Source organism: Protopterus annectens, chromosome 1.part0 (genome assembly GCF_019279795.1).
Source record: "Protopterus annectens isolate FY-2018-M chromosome 1.part0, PAN1.0, whole genome shotgun sequence".
In the NCBI taxonomy this organism is placed as follows: Eukaryota; Metazoa; Chordata; order Ceratodontiformes; family Protopteridae; genus Protopterus; species Protopterus annectens.
Genome location: NC_056725.1, coordinates 678,716,371 through 678,737,767, shown reverse-complemented (window position 1 = coordinate 678,737,767; position 21,397 = coordinate 678,716,371). Strand labels below are relative to the sequence as shown.

At 43.4% G+C, this 21,397-nt stretch overlaps 1 protein-coding gene across 1 annotated transcript in view; it reads right to left on the bottom strand.

The window, feature by feature from the left end:
• The window catches only part of LOC122794026 (ryanodine receptor 1-like), a 2,146,276-nt gene that overhangs the window by 1,041,131 nt on the left and 1,083,748 nt on the right, over positions 1–21,397 (bottom strand). The window contains 1 exon segment of the mRNA XM_044062140.1: positions 12,975–13,248. Coding sequence (XP_043918075.1) covers positions 12,975–13,248 — 274 coding nt within the window.

The window sequence follows — 21,397 nt, the reverse complement described above, 5'->3', positions numbered from 1 at the left end:
ACACACACACACACACACACCCTGACCCCCCCTCCCACACACACATATCTGCCCATCAATAAGCATGTCCATCCCAGGCTGATCACAGTCATGGAAACACTCGAACCACTTATATGATCCAAAACACGTGCGCGCGTGCACACACACACACACACACACACACACACACACACACACACACACACACACACACACACACACACCTGCCCATCAATAAGCAAGCCCCCCCACCCCGCTGATCACAATCATGGAAACACTCGAACCATTCATATGAATCAACACAATCTCTCTGTCACACACACACACACACACACACACACACACACACACACACACACACCCTGACCCCCCCTCCCACACACACATATCTGCCCATCAATAAGCATGTCCATCCCAGGCTGATCACAGTCATGGAAACACTCGAACCACTTATATGATCCAAAACACGTGCGCGCGTGCACACACACACACACACACACACACACACACACACACACACACACACACACTCACACCTGCCCATCAATAAGCAAGCCCCCCCCCCACCCCGCTGATCACAATCATGGAAACACTCGAACCATTCATATGAATCAACACAATCTCTCTCACACGCACACACCCTGACCCCCCCCCCCCCACACACACACACATATCTGCCCATCAATAAGCATGTCCATCCCAGGCTGATCACAGTCATGGAAACACTCAAACCACTTATATGATCCAAAAACACACACACACACACACACACACACACACACACACACACACGCACACACACACACACACACACACACACACACACACACACACACACACACACACACACACACACACACACACACACACACAACATCCAGACACTCATTCCCTATCTATCCCCTCCCCTCAAATGCAACCACCCATGCAGACACGACTCGTTCACAAACAGAAACACATTCATGCAGCTTCATTCATGGTCCTACAGACATGCACACAAAGTTCACACATACAAACATTAACACTATCCCCACCCTGACTTCTTCACTGAACTTACTAACAACATGACTGCTTCAACAGGAGTAAATGAGTGACTGACATCTTTTTCCTCCAACATTAAATTTACCCTGATGAGTGAATCTCTTAATTGCCTGACAGCATACATTGGGCAGAGCTGACATTTCCTTAGGGAAGCACATTACTAATTAGCATTAGCTGTTCCCCAGGATTCCTGCATTAGCATGCAGCTCTATCAGTGAGACTGTCCTCTATGCTGAGGCTCAAAACTGCAGGTACAGGACAGCCTAGCCAGATAGGATTTTATACATAATTCTGTCATTTGTAAATTAAATGAAAGAATATGCTGTGAAATGCTGAACTCAAAACAATGTAGCAACATTGCCCTCTGTTGTAAAGAAAGCTAAGTCAAGCATTTCTTGTCTGTCCTTTGAAATTGAAATTATTTCATGATTGTCTTTGATGTTTACAATTCGTCTCTTGCCGGGCTAAATGAAGGCTTCCTGCCTATTGTTTTAAGGCTAAAGTTAATGACCAGAATTTACATGTGGAATGTCCTTTATTGCTCTGGTTTCTGCCTAGGTGTAAAAGAATGTAAATGCAGTTTCTGTCAACCTGGGAACACTAGGAAAGTGTAAAAAATGATGCAATGGGAATCAGGACTGCAATAGCAATTTAAACATAGAGAATCAGAAGGCATTAAGCATTTTTGTCTTGAACATCCAACTCACAGCACTGTCTTGTTCATATGTAAGTTATCTTAGACTTGTGTTTTCTTTTAGAAATAGCTAGAAACTAGAAAGATTAGACCAAATGTTTGTGATGTCAGAACTGTACTACTGAATTATTTTAAGTTTCTCTGTGATCTCTGAACTCTTGACTAGCACTGTGTAGTACAAAGTATTGTCTTGTGTTTTTAATTATTTATTATTAAATATTTTTCAACCCTTTTAACTGTGGCTGTTTTGTGTAGAGATAAGTTAAGCTCTAAGAGTACATTGCATACTTACATTGATCCTGTACCAAGTCACTCTAATAAGCCTTGACTGTTTAGTCACAATTACCAATTGGATAATAATATTGCACAGTAATAATTGGCACCCTTTCATAACAGCCTTTGAGTAGCTGATAAATATTAGTGGTGGTGGCAAGTGGAACTACTGTATAGTCTTGGAGAAAGGGGCACAGCTGGAGAAACTTTCCCAGCCTTCCCTAGGAGTGCCTGTGTTGTTGTATAAACTCTTCTCAAAGTGTGTGAGTGTGTGTGCGTCAGCTACTTGGGCAGGGACATAAAGCACTGGTTGGACAGATAGGGTGCTAGAGGGTTTAGCTTGCCCACTAAGCTGAGATCTGGACCCTATAGCTGTGCCAGTGGGGAGTCTTACTGGGGACCTGGAGAGCAAGGGAGTGACCAGCCCCGGACTGACTGTGATCTCTGTGTGCTCTTAAGGGAAATTGCACTTTACTGTGTGTATTTGTTAGCCTTTCCTCATATATGAGATGCCCTCTCTGGTGTTAGTGGTGTGATTGAGGCTCCTTGATTGCTGGGCCAGGGCACGGGCTTCACATTTGTGGTGGCAGTGATTGGGATAGCCTCACATATTAATTGTTTGGCAGCGGTGGGTTATCCACATCACATATTAATTAATTGGCAAATACTAATTGGCTTGTAGTGATGTGGGTAGAGTGAATCATGTAGCTTGTGTACAGTGAGCTTTGAAGGTGTTTTTGTACTCTAAAACAGCCGCACAGTGAATACTCAGAGTTCAGATCACAATTGTTTTACTTCTTTTGTTAGCTTAGTTAGTCAGGGTTAGCAGGCAGCATGTCAGTAGAGGAGTATGGAAAGCTGACAAGGAGCCAACTGTTGGAGATGTGCCGGGCTAGGGGACTGGTGCATGGAAACCTGACTAAGGCAGACCTGATTGCAGCCTTGGTTACAGCTGCATCAGAAATCAGGAGGACAATCAGACTGGCAGTGGAGATATAAAACCCTCAGAGAATGGACAGCTCAACCTTTCTGCAGTGGACTTAAAAATCCAGATGGAGCTAAAGAGACTTGAGTTGAAGGTCAGGCATGTGGAATTAGAAGCAGCTGAGAGACTGAGGCATCTACAGAGTGAGGAGAATGAGAAACTATTATGTCTGCAGGCTGAGGAAAAGGAGAGGCAGAGGCAGCATGAGAAGGAGATACTGACTATTTGCTAGAGTCTTGAAGGTAATGGCGAATGGAGTAACTGGACCCCAGAAGCACAAAAAGGCAGCAAATTTCTTCTTCAGTTTAAAGAGGGGGATAATTTTGATAGTTTCATTCATATGTTTGAGAGGGTATGTAAACAGTATGAAGTTGACCAAGGGCTCTGAGTACGGCTCCTGACCCCCTTACTCCATGGTAAAGCTGTAACTGTATTATCTACAATGTCTGATGTTGCATGTTTTGATTATACTGCTGTAAAAAATGGTCTATTAGAGTTTTTTATGCTAACACCTGAAACGTATATGAAAAGTTTTTGTGAGCATAGACGCAAGGCAGAGGAAAGTGTGTGCGAATATGTTGCTGAATTGAGCACTTATTTCCATAGGTAGGTGAGTGGATGTCAGGTCACCACTTTTGAAGGGCTGGCAGAACTTTGGTGAGGGAACAAGCCCTTAGCACTTTGCCTGAGGACATGAGGATCTGGTTCAGATGAGTTGGGAAAGAAGGGAGACCTATACCTGACAAGCAGCCCTGCACAGGAAGGGGACCCCCCCAGTACTGCTCATAGGTCTAAGGGAACCCATGGTGGGCAGCACAGACTGTCCCAACAAATTCTGCCAGTAGCAGGGGAAGCCACTAATCCAGGTACACGTACAGAAGCTATGGTTAAATGTTTTGAATGCAACCAGTGGGACCATGTGGCATACAGGTGTCCACAGAGGCAAGGTGGGGAACCAAAGGTGAGGGAGCCAGTAAGTGGGAAAGACAAAATGCCAATAGTAGGTTGCCTTGAGATAACAGGGGTACCATACTACCATTTTGCAGATGTTCTGATAGGGAAGGATTTGGATGAGGCAGTACCATGTACTTATGCAGTTACACGTGGTCAGGCTAGGAGACAAGCATGTGGGTTAGGTAGCCTGGGGGAGACCCAGACAGACTGCATACTTGCAGCCAGGACTGGTGAGGTGGTTACTTCAGGGAGTGAGCTACGCTGTAGCAGTGAGACTGAAGGTGAGCCACAGCTGCTTGTGGGTACTCATGGTCCCTTGGATAGAGTGACTGCAAAGGTAGAGGTGAGTAGTAGTAGTACCCAGGCTGACAATGAGGCACAACTGTCAGAGGATGCCAGACTTCCTGTAGAAGGGGAGCTGGGAAGGGTTACGAGGAGAGAGTTGAGAAAGGCTAATCTCTCACCTACATTGCAAAGCCTAAGCCAGGTATCTAGGGGGGGCACCTAATTCTCAAGGAAAGGGGGGATTTGTATACTGCAATAAAGGGTTACTATACAGAGACTGGACCCCTGAGGGAGGGCTACAAGGTAAGGGAGTACCAGCAGTTGGTAGTGCCTAGAGCCTACCGTCTGGCACTTCTAGCCATAGTCCACGATATTCCCTTTGCAGGTCATATGGGCATAAAATGTACAAAGAGGCATATTATGCAGAACTTCTATTGGCCTGGAATTTCCAGAGAGGTAACAGGGTAGTGCAGGACCTGTGAGCAGTGCCAAAAGTAGGCAAGGCAGGAGACAAGGTGAGAGCTCCTTTGATGCCTTTGCCTGTGATTGAGGAGCCATTTCAGAAGGTAGCTATGGATATTTTGGGGCCTCCGAGTACCCCAAGTTCTACAGGGAAAAAGTATATCCTAGTGGTAGTGGATTATGCTACACGATACCCTGAGGCAGTGGTTTTGTCCTCCATTGAGGCAGAAAAGGTGTCAAATGCTTTGCTAGAGATTTTCAGCAGGGCAGGTTTCCCAAAAGAAATACTCACTGACAGAGGTATCAATTTCATGTCAGACCTGCTGGCTTGTCTGTGGATGTCCTGTGGTGTGAAGCACATGAAGACCACCCCCTACCATCCCCAGACTAATGGTCTTGTTGAGAGGTTAAACTCTACAATCAAGTGCATGCTACGGACATTTGCAGATCAGTTTAAGAGGGAGTGGGACAAATATTTGCCCTATCTGTTTGCTTACAGAGAAGTTCCCCAGGAATCCACAGGTTTTTCACCCTTTGAGTTGCTGTATGGGCATAGGGTGAGGGGACCTCTAGATTTAATTTGAGATGAATGGGAAGGTGAGTGCGAATCTCACAAGGAGTCTGTTGTGGCATACATCCTAAACCTCAGGACAAAGCTCAGGGATCTCATGGGCTTGGCCCAGGAGAACCTGGCAGAAGCCCAACAACAGAAAAAGGTGTGGTATGATAGGAATGCTCGAGCTAGAGAGAATGCTGTGGGGCAGCAGGTAATGGTTCTCATTCCTGTCAGACACAACAAACTGCAAGCAGCTTGGGAGGGACCCTACAAGGTGGTAAGAAAGGTAAGTGATGTTAAGTACATGGTGGAACTGCTAAGGCAGAAGGCAGGGGCACAAATTGTACCATGTTAACATGATGAAACCTTACCATGATAGGGAGGCCCTTGTGCTGAGCATTTGTAGTGGATTGCAGGAGATCTGGGGACTGATCTCCTCAGTGAGGCTTGGATTAACACCTCGGTGGAAGGGGTAGCAATGTCCCAGCAGCTATCTCCTACCCAGGTTCAAGAAATCCGAGCAGTGTTGCAGGGATTTGGGGACATATTCACTGGGAAACCAGGGTGCACCCACCTGGTGCAGCACCAGGTGGATACAGGACCCCAAAGGCCTATTAGGCAGGCCCCTTACAGAGTGCCTAAGAGAGTCAAACAGACTCAGAGGGAGGAGGTACAGGAGATGTTGGAACTAGGGGTGATTCAAGAGTCCCACATTCCTTGGGCCTCCTCAGTGGTACTGGTGCCAAAGAAGGATGGCAGCACCAGATTCTGTGCGGACTACAGGAAATTAAATAGTCACACAGAGTCAGATGCTTACCTCATGCCTAGGACAGATCAGTCCCTAGAGCAGCTGGGTGGGGATAAGTATCTTACAACCATTGATATTATCAAGGGTTACTGGCAGGTGCTCTTGACTCCCAGTGCTAGACAGAAGTCAGCCTTTGTCACTCCTTTTGGCTTGTATGAGTTCACAAAGATGCCCTTTGGGATGAAAATGCCCCCGCGACTTTCCAGAGGCTGGTAGATAATATCCTAGCAGGAGCAGGATATTATCTAGATGATATTGCCATCTACATCCATTCCTGGCCAGAGCACCTTCAGCATGTCAGGGAGATGCTGGGCAGACTACAGAGGGCAGGGTTGACCATTAAGCCAAGCAAATGTCAGGTGGGTATGGCGGAGGTCTCCTACATAGGACATAGAGTGGGGAGTGGTAAGATAAGGCCAGAACCTGCCAAAGTGGAAGCCATTCAGGCATGGCCTGCACCTGTTACTAAAAAGCAGGTGAGGACATTTTTAGGGACAGCAGGGTACTACAGGAAGTTCATCCCCAGTCATAGTACCATAGCTGCTCCCCTCACAGACCTGACAAGGAAGAAAAGGCCAGATAAGGTAGTGTGGACCCCAGCATGTGAGCAGGCATTCCAGAAGCTTAAAGAAGCTTTGGGAGGATCCCCTGTGTTAGCCAGTCCAGATTACCACAAATAATTTGTTGTGCAGGTGGATGTTTCTAACCATGGGGTGGGGGCTCTACTTAGCCAGATTTCTTCAGAGGGAGAAGAGCACCCAGTGGTTTATCTCAGTCATAGGCTCCAACCCAGGGAGGAATGCTATGCAGCTGTAGAAAAGGAATGCCTAGCCATAGTGTGGGCACTGCAGAAACTTCAGCCTTATCTGTATGGAAGGAAATTCACTGTTATGACAGAGCACAACCCCCTAACATGGTTAAATAGAGCCAGCCAGCAAAATGCCAAGTTGCTAAGATGGAGCTTGAGGTTGCAAGCATATGATATGTCAATATAGCACCGCAGTGGGAGTAGCAATGACAATGTAGATGGGCTCTCAAGACAGGGAATGGGGTAGGTATACTCAGATTGACCTGACCCTCTTAAGCAGCGTTTCTCAAGGGTCACTTGAAAAACTAGCTTTAGTTCTCCGGGAGAAAGAAATGTGAAGGCTGCCAGCCTAGCCAGATAGGATTTTATACATAATTCTGTCATTTGTAAACATGAATGTTGAATTACAGGCTTGTTTTCTTAAATGAAAGAATATACTGTGAAATGTTGAACTCAAAACAATGTAGCAACATTGCCCTCTGTTGTAAAGAAAGCTAAGTCAAGCATTTCTTGTCTGTCCTTTGAAATTGAAATTATTTCATGACTGTCTTTGATGTTTACAATTCGGCTCCAGCCGGGCTAGATGAAGGCTTCCTGCCTATTGTTTTAAGGCTACAGTTAATGACCAGAATTTAAATGTGGAATGTCCTTTATTGCTCTGGTTTCTGCCTAGGTGTAAAAGAATGTAAATGCAGTTTCTGTCAACCTGGGAACACCAGGAAAGTGTAAAAAAATGATGTAATGGGAATCAGGACTGAAATAATTTAAACAGAGAGAATCAGAAGGCATTAAGCATTTTTGTCTTGAACATCCAATTCACAGCACTGTCTTGCTCATATGTAATTTATCTTAGACTTGTGTTTTCTTTTAGAAATAGCTAGAAACTAGAAAGATTAGACCAAGTGTTTTTCTGTGATGTCAGAACTGTACTACCGAATTATTTTAAGTTCCTCTGTGATCTCTGAACTCTTGACTAGCACTGTGTAGTACAAAGTATTGTCTTGTGCATTTAAGTATTTATTATTAAATATTTTTAAACCCTTTTAACTGTGGCTGTTTTGTGTAGAGATAAGTTAAGCTCTAAGAGTACATTGCAGGCTTATATTGATCCTGTACCAAGTCACTCTAATAAGCCTTGACTGTTTAGTCACAATTACCAATTGGATAATAATATTGCACAGTAATAATTGGCACCCTTTCATAACAGCCTTTGAGTAGCTGATAAATATTAGTGGGTGGTGGAAAGTGGAACTACCGTATAGTCTGGGAGAAAGGGGCACAGCTGGAGAAATTGTGCCAGCCTTCCCTAGGAGTGTCTGTGTGGTTGTATAGACTCTTCTCAAAGTGTGTGAGTGTGTGTGTCAGCTACTTGGGCAGGGACATGAAGCACTGGTTGGACAGAGAGGATGCTAGAGGTTTTAGCTTGCCCACTAAGCTGAGATCTGAACCCTATAGCTGTGCCAGTGGGGAGTCTTACTGGGGACCTGGAGAGCAAGGGAGTGACCAGCCCCGGACTGACTGCGATCTCTGTGTGCTCTTAAGGGAAATTGCACTTTACTGTGTGTATTTGTTATCCTTTCCTCATATACAAGAAGCCCTTTCTGGTGTTAGTGGTGAGGATTGAGGCTTCTTGATTGCTGGGCCAGGGCACAGGCATCACAGGAACATTTATCTGATGTACAAAACAAGTCATGAATCAACTCCATGGCCGAACATTTCAGCAATGTGAACCAGAAGAATATCCCAAAGCTGACATTTGCGGTATAATTTCATGCCTCCATTGAAAGTACAGATAATGCTGAAAATAAATTATTGAGACAAGAAACAATGTGTATTCTGAAAAACACTATCATACAACCCTTAATCTTGAAAAAGAATGGACTATTTTATGTAGGGTATATGAAAACATGTGTTGCTACTTTCAATGTAGAACTGTTTAACATGTGTAAATCAGGGACTGGGATTACCTGATTAACACATATTTAAAAATGGCTTATGTTGGTGTTCTTTAACTCCATGGGAAGCAGTATGCCAAAACATCAGGGTGACATTTTAATATAGGTTCATAGGTTGGTACTGGGCTATCTGCCCAAAAGCATATATTAGCCCAGCCACGCTGTGCGGTATTCACCGCCCCTTTAGTAGTTCCCTAGACCCTTGTACTAGCAGCTAGTACCTTTGGCCCCTATCTAGTAGTGCTGTTGGTGTGATCCCCGGTGTGAAGTTTCTGTTACCCATCCACTCATCAAGGTTCCTCTTGAAGAGTGATAGTGAGGGGCTCTGTCTTATGTAGATCGGTTCCATAGTAAGGGAAGTCTCTGCGAAGGGAATCTATCCCTCCAGCATGTTCTATTTATTGTTGTGTTGAGGTTTATATCCCTAGAGCGTGTAGCTCGAGTAGATATGGTTTTGCTAAGATGGAGCATGTTCAACAATTCTAGGTTGGACATGGCTCTGTACGTTAGACAGAGATAGTCTCTGAGAAAGCTGTATGCAACAGAGAACAGTCTTAGCTTTTTCAATCGTGCTGCACAGGGCAACTGTTTGAGGCCAGTAATCCTCTTGGTTAGGTACCTCTGTGGTCTCTCCAGCTGCTGTAGATGTCTAGCCAGGTACATTCCAATTGGTGCATTGTACTCAATAATGGGTCTGATGAGGGAAGAGTAGAGGGGCACCATTACATCCTTAGATCTTGATGCAAACCTTTTCGTGATCAGATGGGTCACACAGAAGGATTTTCTAACCACTTTGGCAACATGGTTATCAAAGGAAAGCTGACCAACTACTTGGGTCCCTAGATCCCTTATTTCTTCAGATTTCAGGGGATTACCTCCTATATTGTAGTTTGCAGATACTCTGTTTTTTCCAAAAGGGATTACTACGCATTTTTTTGCATTTAGCTTGAGATGATGGCTTTGACACCATGCATCAGTCTCATTTAGGCCCTTCTGGAGGATCTCCATGTCGGCTGGAGACTCTATTATAGCACCCAGTTTGCAGTCGTCCACAAATGTAGTCAGCCACAGCCCTTTCGTGCTTGCCTGTACTTCTGAGAAGTATACGCCAAACAGGAGGGGCCCCAGGACAGAGCCCTGAGGCACACCACTTGTTACTGGTCTGGATTCGGACATAGATCCCGCTACTCTTACTTTATGGGATCTGTCTGAGAGCCAGTTTGCGATCCATCTTGTGACGTAAGGGTTTATGCCCAGGCTTTTGAGCTTATCAATAATACCTGAATGGGGAATGGTGTCAAATGCTTTAGCAAGGTCAAGGTAAGCCGTGTGTACCTCCTTTCCCTTATCTATAGCCTGAATAACTGTCTCAAAGAAATCCACCAGGTTCAGGAGGCATGATCTGCCCTTGACGAAGCCGAACTGTGTGGGGTCCAGCAACTGGAGGTTCCCAATCTCTCCATTTATTAGTTCCATTATGATTCGCTCCATAGCCTTACAGATCAGACTGGTCAGGCTTATTGGTCGGTAGTTGCCAGGGTCAGTTGTGGCCCCACCCTTGTGTAGCGGGACCACCGTTGCCGTGCGCCATTCTATGGGCACATATCCTACGGAGAGGCTGAGACTGAACAGGGTATTATGATGCGGGGTTAATTCCTTTTGGAGCTCGCATATGACACAGCCTGGGACACCATCTGGTCCCATGGAGGCAGTGTTTTTAGCTTTAGATAGAGCCTTGTTAACCAATGTATCAGTAATAATTGGACTTACACAATCCCCTGGAATGGTAATAGGCCCTGTAGGTGGTGGTGTGGGGGGGGGGGCGGATTTGCACTAAACCTGTCAGCCAAGATGTTGGCAATGTCAGAAGGGTCAGTGTATTTTGTTCCATTTTGTACTAGCTCAGAACAGACCTGAGCGTTGCCATTTAGGTTTTTGACGTAGCCATAGAAGGCCTTATGGTTATCCTTGGCATCCTTGGCAACTTTCTTTTCAAAATTAGCTTTAGTTGACTTGATGAGGGCCCTCAATTTCTTACTAATGCTGATCAGGGATGATTTTTCTACTTGAGATTTGGCCTTTTTTTGTATACGTCTCCTCCTTTTATTGTAAAGTTTGCTTATGGCCGGGGTCCACCAGACTGGTTTCTTCTTGCTTGAGGAAGGAGTCTTGGTTTTATTTGGGATAGTACGGTCCATGCAATCCTGAAGATGCATATAGAGTGCCTTGGTGTAGGATTCCGCATCCTGGATATCATTATCCTTCTGCAAGGGAATAGTGAAGTTTTCCACTTCGGATGCAAGTAGTTTGAAGTTTGCTTTGGAAAGGTTTTTGACTATGGTTTCTTTGACTGGGGGAGGTGGAGGGGTGAGGATTCCAGGGTTATCAGTTTGTGGTCGGATCTGACCAAGGAGGGAGTGATAACGGGTGTGGTACAATGGGCGCCCATATTTGTGATGATTAAATCCAATATGTTGTCCCCTCTAGTAGGGGAACATACTAGTAAAATACAAAGAATGTGTGTCCAGGGAGTCGCATATTCTTTTTGTTTTAATAATGTGGGCTATCAATATAACCTTGTGGTTCTGTTGTGCATATTATTTATCATATTTATTTTTCTGTTGAGGCCTGTATAAACCGCTACCTCATAACATTATACTTGAAAAAGTCTGAAAAGTGCTTCTACTCTTTATTATGACTAATGCAGTAACAGTTCATCTTGCTATATTTAAATAGTATATCATAAATTGATTATTTCAAAGTGTACCATTATGTTTCGCAAGTTGTTTAAGCTGCAAGAGTTTTTCAATCCCCTCTTACATGTCCTGTATTCTCGCACCCAGTAATTATGATTGTAATCTCTATCTGTTTTTGTCTTTACAATAGTAACTTTCCTCTCTCTGTATTATGGAGTCTCTGAACGCTAGCATCTTTGTATTACTGCACCATATGTTTAATCGTGTACAGTGTCACTATAAATTCAATGTACAGCAATATGTGATGTGCACAGTTTTCTGTCACTGAATCATCAGTTTTATTATGATAAATATCAGTTTCAGCATTTTCTCTCCTATGCCCTTTACATTTCTTTCCTTCCTTTCCTAATTTTTTATCCTGGGTTGACTGTTTTCTTCTCATTTCTGACATCACTGTTTTTATTTATTTATTTTTTTACTGATGCACCTCCTTTCTTGTGTTTAGCTACATGAAGTTGATCTTTTGTATTATATATATATATATATATATATATATATATATATATATATATATATATATATATATATATATATATATATATATATATATATATATATAAGCATACAGGTTGGGAGGGTGGCTTAATGGTTAAAGTGTTTACCTTACAAGCACAAGGTGCAGGGTTTGAGTCTCACAAGGCATAATTGGCTAGGCTTAAAATGGCTCACAAGAGCAGTTAGCTTAGTACTAATCTATGAACCTATATATTCATTTATTAGTTGATCAGTCCTGGTTTTACTAAAACGTGTAAAATAAGCTAAAAATAAGTGCATATATAACAAAAAAAGTCCACACTAACCAGCTTTAGAACAGCTAAAAGAATGGAAATGACATTTGTACCTGGACTTTTGAAAAAGACCTGGGTCTGTACAATAACTCCACCAGCTATGAAAACATTCCCTAACAGGGCTGGGACACCAGCAGAACCTACACCAAGATGTAGCTATGGGCAAAATAATAAACTAAAATAAATAATTTAATCAAGCAGCTCACAAAAAAAAGATGTTTGAAGAACATATAATATAATAATATAATATAGTAATGTGCAAACGAGTATATAATATGTTTATTAGCATTAAACATGCAATAAAAGTTACCAGAACTAGATGAATGAAGGTTAAAATTATTGACTTGCTTCTAATTTAAGTACAAACTCAGTATAAAAAGAACATATAATTTTATATAGAAAGACACCATGATTCATTTATAATGTTAACATGATATACAGTAAACTGCTGCTTTAATTAATGTGTCAAGTTGTCTGTACTGTTGTATCAAATAACTAATGTTACTGACATGCAAAAACACACTGATAAACAGCATGGCAATTATGTAGAACATATTTTTTTAAGAAAGCTTGATTTAGATAATATAAATACGGATATGTTAATGATGTAGGTTATTACTACTTCCTTACCCAATGCTCTGTATCATCAGCGTCTCCTCTTCTGGCCCCATCTGGACAATGAGAAGGGACCTTATTTGCCCCAGACACTCCAGCAGGTCCATTGTATCTTCTACTGAGACAAAGTTGATAGCATATGCTTTGGGCAGTGCACGGAGGAGCTCACCAATCCCATCATACTGACGATGAAGAAGGCTGAACATGAGGCGCACAAGTTCTGGGTTCTGAATGTACGACTCTTGAGCCCAGTGCACCATGGTCTGAGATATCAGTTCCTGTAGGGTACCTGAAAATAGTAATGAGACCCAAGTGTAAAATTCTGTCATACATGGATTTCAGCTCAGATTTATTCATCAAAGAATAGGTAATTGTATATCAAAACTGCAACTTAATGGTAAATATCACTGTATTTCTTGAGCACAGAAAAGCAGACAAAGAAGTGTTGTAAATTTATATTATGCTTATGACATATGACTTTAAACAACAGGTACGTGATTAATGTGGCTCATTTTCTTGAATATTTTAGAACAAAATATAGAACAAATGTCTAAATATATGTCAAGAATTTTGAATGGTCAAATGAGGTATAAACACTCCTTGCCTGACAGTTAACAGTTCATTTACTGAATCAGTAACACCATATATGACTGTATTTGCATTCTTACAGTTATTAAAATGTGTCATAACTGCAGATATTTGTGAATAATTCTAAAGATTAGCCTGGCTGTAATATGCAAGTAAATGCTTCAAACAAAATTCACTGCAGAGACACTGTACAAAAAATGAATGACACAGGCATTTCCTTAGGGAAAAAAATCCAAACACCAGAGGGAAGAGTCTTGGCAAACTTATATTAGCTTAGTACATTAAGCTTTGGATATAACCCAGACGACCTAAGACTGTGTCTTTCTTGGGTGTTGGAAGAGCTGGGCAGGGAAGGGTGAGATATGCTCAGAATTAGTCCAAAATGATAAAAAAATCACTGAACCCACAGACATTGCCAACATACTGGCAGACAGGTTCAGTGCAAATTTCTCCCCTCCCTCCCCCCCAAAAGGAGAAATATCTATCCCACCAGAGTCTAGCCTCCCAAACATCTCAGATGCCCAGGTGAGAGCTGCTCTCTCTAAAGCAAAAAACACAGCATCAATGGGACCAGACGGTGTCCCTGGCTGTGTGCTACACGAACTCAATGAGGAACTAAACCCACACATAAGGCTGCTGTTTAATCTTAGCCTTACTACAGGATACGTACCCAAAGAATGGCGTATGGCAACTGTGGTCCCACTCCACAAAGGCAGTGCTTCTACGGACCCTGGAAATTACCGCCCCATAAGCTTGACGAGCCTTGTCTGCAAAGCTATGGAGAGGATCATAATGGAACTCATAAATAAAGACATTGGGGACCTACAGACACTGGATCCTACCCAATTTGGCTTTGTCAAGGGCAGATCCTGCCTCTTGAACTTGGTCGACTTTTTCGAAACAGTCACTAAGGCCATTGATGAGGGTAAGGCAGTTCACACAGCCTACCTTGACCTAGCAAAAGCGTTCGACACAATACCCCACTCGGGCATCATAGAAAAGCTCACCAGCTTAGATGTAAATTTATACAAGATGGGTTGCAAACTGGCTCAAGGACAGAACACACAGGGTTAGAGTTGCTGGTGCCATGTCAGACTCTAAGCCGGTCATGAGCGGTGTCCCACAGGGCTCAGTCCTGGGCCCCCTCTTGTTCGGCATTTAGTTTTCTGAAGTGCAGGCAAACATAGGGGGATTGTGGCTGACAAAATTTGCAGATGACTGCAAACTGGGCACCATAACTGACACTCCATCAGACACAGACATCCTCCAGAAAGGTCTCATAGAAATGGATAACTGGTGCCAGAGCCATGGCCTTAAGCTAAATGCCAAAAAATGTATAGTCATACCCTTTGGGAAAAACAAGGTAACCCCTAATTACCACATAGGTGGTAATTCATTAAACACGGAAGAAGTTATCAGGGACCTGGGGACCCAAGTTGACAGTAACCTCTCTTTTGACACTCACATTGCCAAAGTGGTTAGGAAGACCTTCTACATTGCCCACCTGATCATGAAGGGATTCACATCCAGATCAGGAGAGGTCATTGTACCCCTGTACTCTTCACTTATCAGACCAATGATTGAGTACAACGCCCCATTCGGAATGTACCTTACCCGACACCTGCAGCAGTTGGAAAGACCCCAACAGTTCCTCACCAAAAGGATAAAGGGGCTCAAACATATGTCATACGATGCCCGACTGAAGAAACTCCAGCTCTATTTAGTCGCATACTGTCTGCTCAGAGGTGATCTTTGCCTGACATACAAGGCCATGTCCAACCCGGAATTAATGGACATGCTCCACCTCAAAAAATCCAAATCCACCAGAGCCACGAGAGCAAGAGACTTAAACCTCAACACGGATATAAATAGGACGTGCTGGAGGGACAGATTCATCACCCAGAGACTCCCTACACTATGGAACAGAATCCCAGTCCATGTGAGGCAGAGCCCCTCACTGACTCTGTTCAAGAGAAATCTTGACGAGTGGATGGGAGATCGTAGGTTTACCCCGGGAATCATCTCTGTATCACTGCTGGACAGAGGCACAGCAAACTAATGGGTATTGTATTCTCATCCTAAGGGGTGGTGAAAGCCACACACACTCTGGCTAGGCTTATAAATGCCCTAGGGCAGATAGCCTAGTATGAACCTATGAGAGAAGTCTCAACTGCTCCAGTGCTGCCATCTGCTGGACATAAGGTGCACACCATGCTACACATGGGGTTGAGGGCTGTGCTTCACTCTAACAAGCTGCATTTAGTAGTAGACAACATGAGTTAAATGTGGAAACATACATATCCACACAAGAAGAGATAGCACATCCTAGCGTATGGAAGCATCCACATCAGCTGCTTAGGGGTGGATTATTACCATACCATGGAAAAATACTGATGGGCTGGATGATGGCTTTTCATGATAAGCTCTTGTCCCATGGGGGAACAAGTGATCCAAATAATTATGGAAAGGCTGAAGGCTGGCAGGTAAGCAGAGGAAAATAATATATTTAAACACTTTTACAATTTAAAATATGTATGGAAAGTACAGCAAGTGATTTGGACTGATGTTGCGAAATGAGACAGACAGAAGAGAGAAGGGACACTGACACACAAAGTCACGAACGTCTATCTAACTTTTCTTTCTTTATGATCGAAATGAAGTACACGGCACTCGGAATGAAAAAGTAATTTTATATTTTACACATTAACAGAAAGTGAAAGGCTCTTTTCTAGTCCCTTCCAAATGGCAGCAATGAGCGCGATGCTGCATTTCTTCATAACTGTACCTAGTTTTCTAGTGAGCCCATCCACACATCAGCAATTAGCAAAGTATTTTAGAATGCTATTTATCAACAAACGATTGATTCTTGCACTTGCAGTCAGTATGTTTACATGTTTCTGCCTGCAAGGATTCAGAAGTGATCACAAATGATGTTACTGCCCTTTGGCAAGTTAGTCATTCCATTCTGGTCTGCTTACTGAGGAACCCATTCCATAGATGGCTCTGTCAGTCATGGGATACTACCAAGTAAGTTGCTTAACCTCAGGAGCTGCCATTGGTGGCATTGGCAAAACACACACTTGTATTGGTTATAACTCCTGCGGAGTACCCCTGGGTGATATGAGGGGTTCTGTTTTACTTTCTAAATTTATCAATACCAGGGTGATATTAGGGGTTCTCTTTTATTTTCTATATGTATCAATAAGTATCCCTGACATTAGCTAGGAGTTTCTTTCACTTGGAAAATCTTTGCAACTGAAGCAGCCATTACTGCCGTTCATCTTTACTGCACTCTGGGAGTGGTTCATAGATTTATACCTTCAGATCTATACTTCTGGGTGATAACTATTTCATACTTTCTGGCACAATTTGGATTCTTCTTAAATAAAGTTAATAATCATTTCCCAGATGTCTCTGAACTTGTTATCTTTCATATAGTTTAAGCTAAGATCTATACTTTTTTCTTTTTGCTAGCATATACAATGGGTGACAAAAAAGTACATTCCTAATTTATGACTGTGTATATTCAGTAAACAAACTCTTTTCTTTCAAAGTATCCTTCTCCATTGTTGGTTGTGTTAACTCCTAAGGTGCTTGCTCTATGCCCCCCCCCCCCACAAAAAAAAAAAGCTTCTGCCTTTTCTTTCCTTCCGGTGAAATAGCTTTCTCTAAAGTAAGATATACAATGTGGAATTCCAAGAACAGATAACTTAAAAACTTTTTAATAATTAAACTTCAGTCTCATCTATGAGAACTGATGATATATATTGATTTTCTTGAGCAACTACAACTGGCCTAAAGTCTTAGCAGTGATATATGACTACTGACAATCTATACTACTTACAGTTCATCAAAAAAAACATGCCACTCTTTCTGTGGACTCCATAGAGTTTTTCCCTCTTCTGCCTTTCTCTCCTAGCCATCATGATAGCAGCTAGTTATGTCTGTCTACTGATGGAATCATTCATTCTTTAAAAAATGTTTGTGCTGTGTATTATCTTTCACGTTAAATAATTTACTAAAACTCCATTGGCTTTAACTAAACCTGCTGTATACCCTAATTTAACTTCAGTGTATTAGTCTCATAACTAACTTTATTCTAAAAATGTATTTTTTATTCTTGCATATTATATTATATTTTATGCATCCTTTGCACTCTGGTCATGATTGCAAAGGGTCCCTAAGATTAGTCCACCCTTGTGGCAAAGAAATAATTACATATGGAAATAAAAAGGAGGAATATTGACTTATTGGTAAGAATACAAGCTTTGTACTGTGGCACAGAGGGATGAGCTCTTAGTATACATAAATCTGCCATTTGGCCATTCATAGGTTGATACTAGGCTATCTGCCCTAGGGCATTATAAGCCTAGCTAGAGTGTTGTTTGGCTTTTGCCACCCTTTTAGATTAGTTGACTGTGCCTCTGTATAGTAGGTCACAGAAGATAGCCCTTTTAAGGTTAGTTTACTGTGCCTCTGTCTAGTAGGGACACAGAAAAGATCCCACGGGTAAACCTACGATCTCCCATCCACTGGTCAAGATTTCTCTTGAAGAGGGTCATTGAGGGGCTCTGCCTAACATGGATTGGGATTTTGTTCCAGAGTGAGGGGAGCCTCTGGGATATGAATCTGTCCCTCCAGCATGTCCTATTTATTTCTGTGCTGAGGTTTAAGTCCCTGGAGCGTGTAGCTCTAAGGGATTTGGATTTCCTGAGGTGGAGCATGTCCATTAATTCTGGATTGGACATGACTTTATACGTCAGGCACAGACTGCCTCTGAGTAGGCGGTAAGCAACTGAGTAGAGCTGGAGTTTCTTTAGCCTAACTGCATAGGGTATCTGTTTGAGTCCCTTGATCCTCTTGGTGAGGTACTTTTGGGGTCTTTCCAGTTGCTGCAGGTGTCGGGTAAGGTACATCCCAAATGGGGCATTGTATTCAATTATGGGCCCGATGAGTGATGAGTAGAGGGGCACAATGACCTCTCTTGATCTAGATGTGAACCCTTTCATGATAAGGTGGGCTATATAGAAGGTCTTTCTAACCACTTTGGCAATGTGATTGTCAAAGGAGAGATTGCTATCTACTTGGGTCCCCAAATCCCTAATTACTTCTTCCATACTTAATGGATTACCACCTATGTGGTAATTTGTGGGCACTTTGCTTTTCCCAAAGGGGATGACTATGTACTTTGTGGCAATTAGCTTTAGGCCATGGCTCTGGCACCAGTTATCCGTCTCTGTGAGACCCTTTTGGAGGATGTTTGTGTCAGTCAGCGAGTCGATTATGGCACCCAGTTTGCAGTCATCTGCGAACTTGGTCAGCCATAGTCCTCCCGTGTTAGCCTGTACCTCAGAGAAATATATACTGAACAACAGAGGTCCCAGGTCTGAGCCTTGTGGGACAACACTTGTAACTGGTTTAGAGTCTGACATGGCACCAGCAATTCTGACCATGTGGGTTCTATCCCTGAGCCAGTTCGCAACCCATCTTGTGACACAGGGGTTGATATTTAAGCTGGTGAGCTTATTTATGATGCCCGAGTGGGGTATTGTGTCGAAGGCTTTTGCGAGGTCCAGGTAGGCTGTGTGGACTACCTTCCCTTCATATATGGCCTTGGTGACTGTTTCAAAGAAGTCGACCAGGTTCAAGAGGCAAGATCTGCCCTTAACAAAGCCGAATTGGGTAGGATCCCGTGTTTGGAGGTTCCCAATGTCTTTATTTATGAGTTCCATGATGATATGCTCCATAGCTTTGCAGACCAGGCTAGTCAGACTTATAGGGCAATAGTTTCTGGGGTCCGTTGTGGCACCACCATTGTGGAGTGGGACCACTGTTGCTGTACGCCATTCCTTGGGTACATATCCTGCAGTAAGGCTGAGATTGAACAGTGACTTTACGTGAGGGTTCAGTTCTTCTTGGAGCTCATGTAAGACGCAGCCCGGGACACCGTCCGGTCCCATTGATGCTGTGTTTTTTGCTTTGGAGAGGGCAGCTCTCACCTGTGCATCTGTGGTGTCAGGGAGGTTACACTCTGTTAGGATAGACATTTGGTCTTTTGGGGGGGGGGGAGACGTTTGCACTGAACCTGTCTGCCAGGATGTTGGCAATGTCTGTGGGTTCAGTGTATTTTTTGTCATTTTGCACTAACTCAGAGCATATCTGTGAGTTGCCACCCAGGTTCCTGACATAACTAAAGAAGGCCTTGTGATTATCTTTAGCGTCTTGTGCAATTTTTCTTTCGAAGCTGGCCTTAGATAATTTTATGAGGGATCGTAGTGTCTTGCTAGTACTGATCAGAGATGCCTTCCCTTTTTGGGAATTTGCTCTATCATGTAGTAGCTTCCTCCTTTTGTTGTATAGCTTATTTATGGCTGGGGTCCACCAGACAGGTCTCCTGCCTTTGGAGGAGTGAGTCTTGGTTTTATTTGGGATAGCACGATCCATGCATTCCTGTAGGTGTCCATAGAATGCGTTTGTAAAGGATTCTGCGGTTTGGGCTGTATTTTCCACTGGCCCGGGTGCTTTGAAGGATTCCACCTCGGTTTTGAGAAGTGTGAAGTTTGCTTTTGAGAAGTTCTTCACCGTGGTTTCCTTGGCTGGGGGTGGGGACAGGATATGGATGTCCAGTGAGATTAATTTATGGTCAGATCTTACCAATGAGGGGTATACCTCTGGTATGGAACATAGAGTCCCCATGTTGGTGATGATCAGGTCCAATATGTTTTCCCCTCTTGTGGGAGTGGTGACCAGTTGTTCCATAGCATTTGAGTTTATAAATTCTAGGAACCGTTGGGCATGGGTGTTGGGGCTTGAGTAGTGCTCCCAGTCTATGTTTGGGTAGTTGAAGTCACCCAATATAATGGTGTTTGGAGAGACCCTCATATTCTCCAGTGTTCTCAGGAAAGCTGAGTGGGGTTCCTGAGTTTGGGCGGGTGGTCTGTAGCAGGCTACAAACTGAAAGGCAGTTTTGCCCACTGTTAGTTGCACATGGATGGTCTCCGATGCTTCGTGCAGTGCCACTAACCTGGAGGTGTGGGTATCTTTGATGAATATGGATACTCCCACTCCTTTTGTGGTTCGGTCCGAGTTTTGGGGCCGAAAAGCATGGTATGAGGTATAACCTGGTAGTGCTGGGGTGCTCTCGGGAGCCTTGAACCAGGTTTCTGTTACTGCACAGATATCGATATTCTCCATACTGAGGAGAACCTCGAGTGCGTGCATCTTGAGGTTTAGACTTCTGGCACTGAGCAGTATTACCCTTAGTTTCTTTTTCCTTGTGTTGTCTATGGAGGTGGGTTTGTCTTTTGAGCCTTCCCTAAAAAAGGCACTATGGGGGCGGCAAGAGCCTTAACCAGTATTCGAAAGCCCAGGGGTGACAGGTGCAAGCCGTTCCTAGCGAAGCAACGTGGCGTGTCGAGCATGTCATCACAGGCTGACAGACACTGGATCCTCTTTGAATGACACCAATACTTTAGGCAATTGTTAAAATTGATCATTTTGTCTTTATACTGTAGCATCATTCTTGGTGAGGGTAAGATGCTACTCATGGTCAGGGTTATACCAGCCTGGGCTACATGATCAGAGAGCTCCTCTATGTCTCTTTTCATGTAGTCCAGGGAGGTATGTCTCAGGTCATTCACACCAGCATGGACAATGACAGAGTCATATTTATACTTGCTTTAAAGTGACCTGAGTGCCTGTGTTATGTGGCGGATCCTGGCACCCGACAGGCAGCTTACAGTGACCTTCTCCTTGTTCAGCCTGGTGAGTGGGACGTCAGTGTGTCTGACAATACAGTCACCTATTACAAGTGTATTAGGTGTGTTGTTTAGCCTTAAGGGCTGTGACTG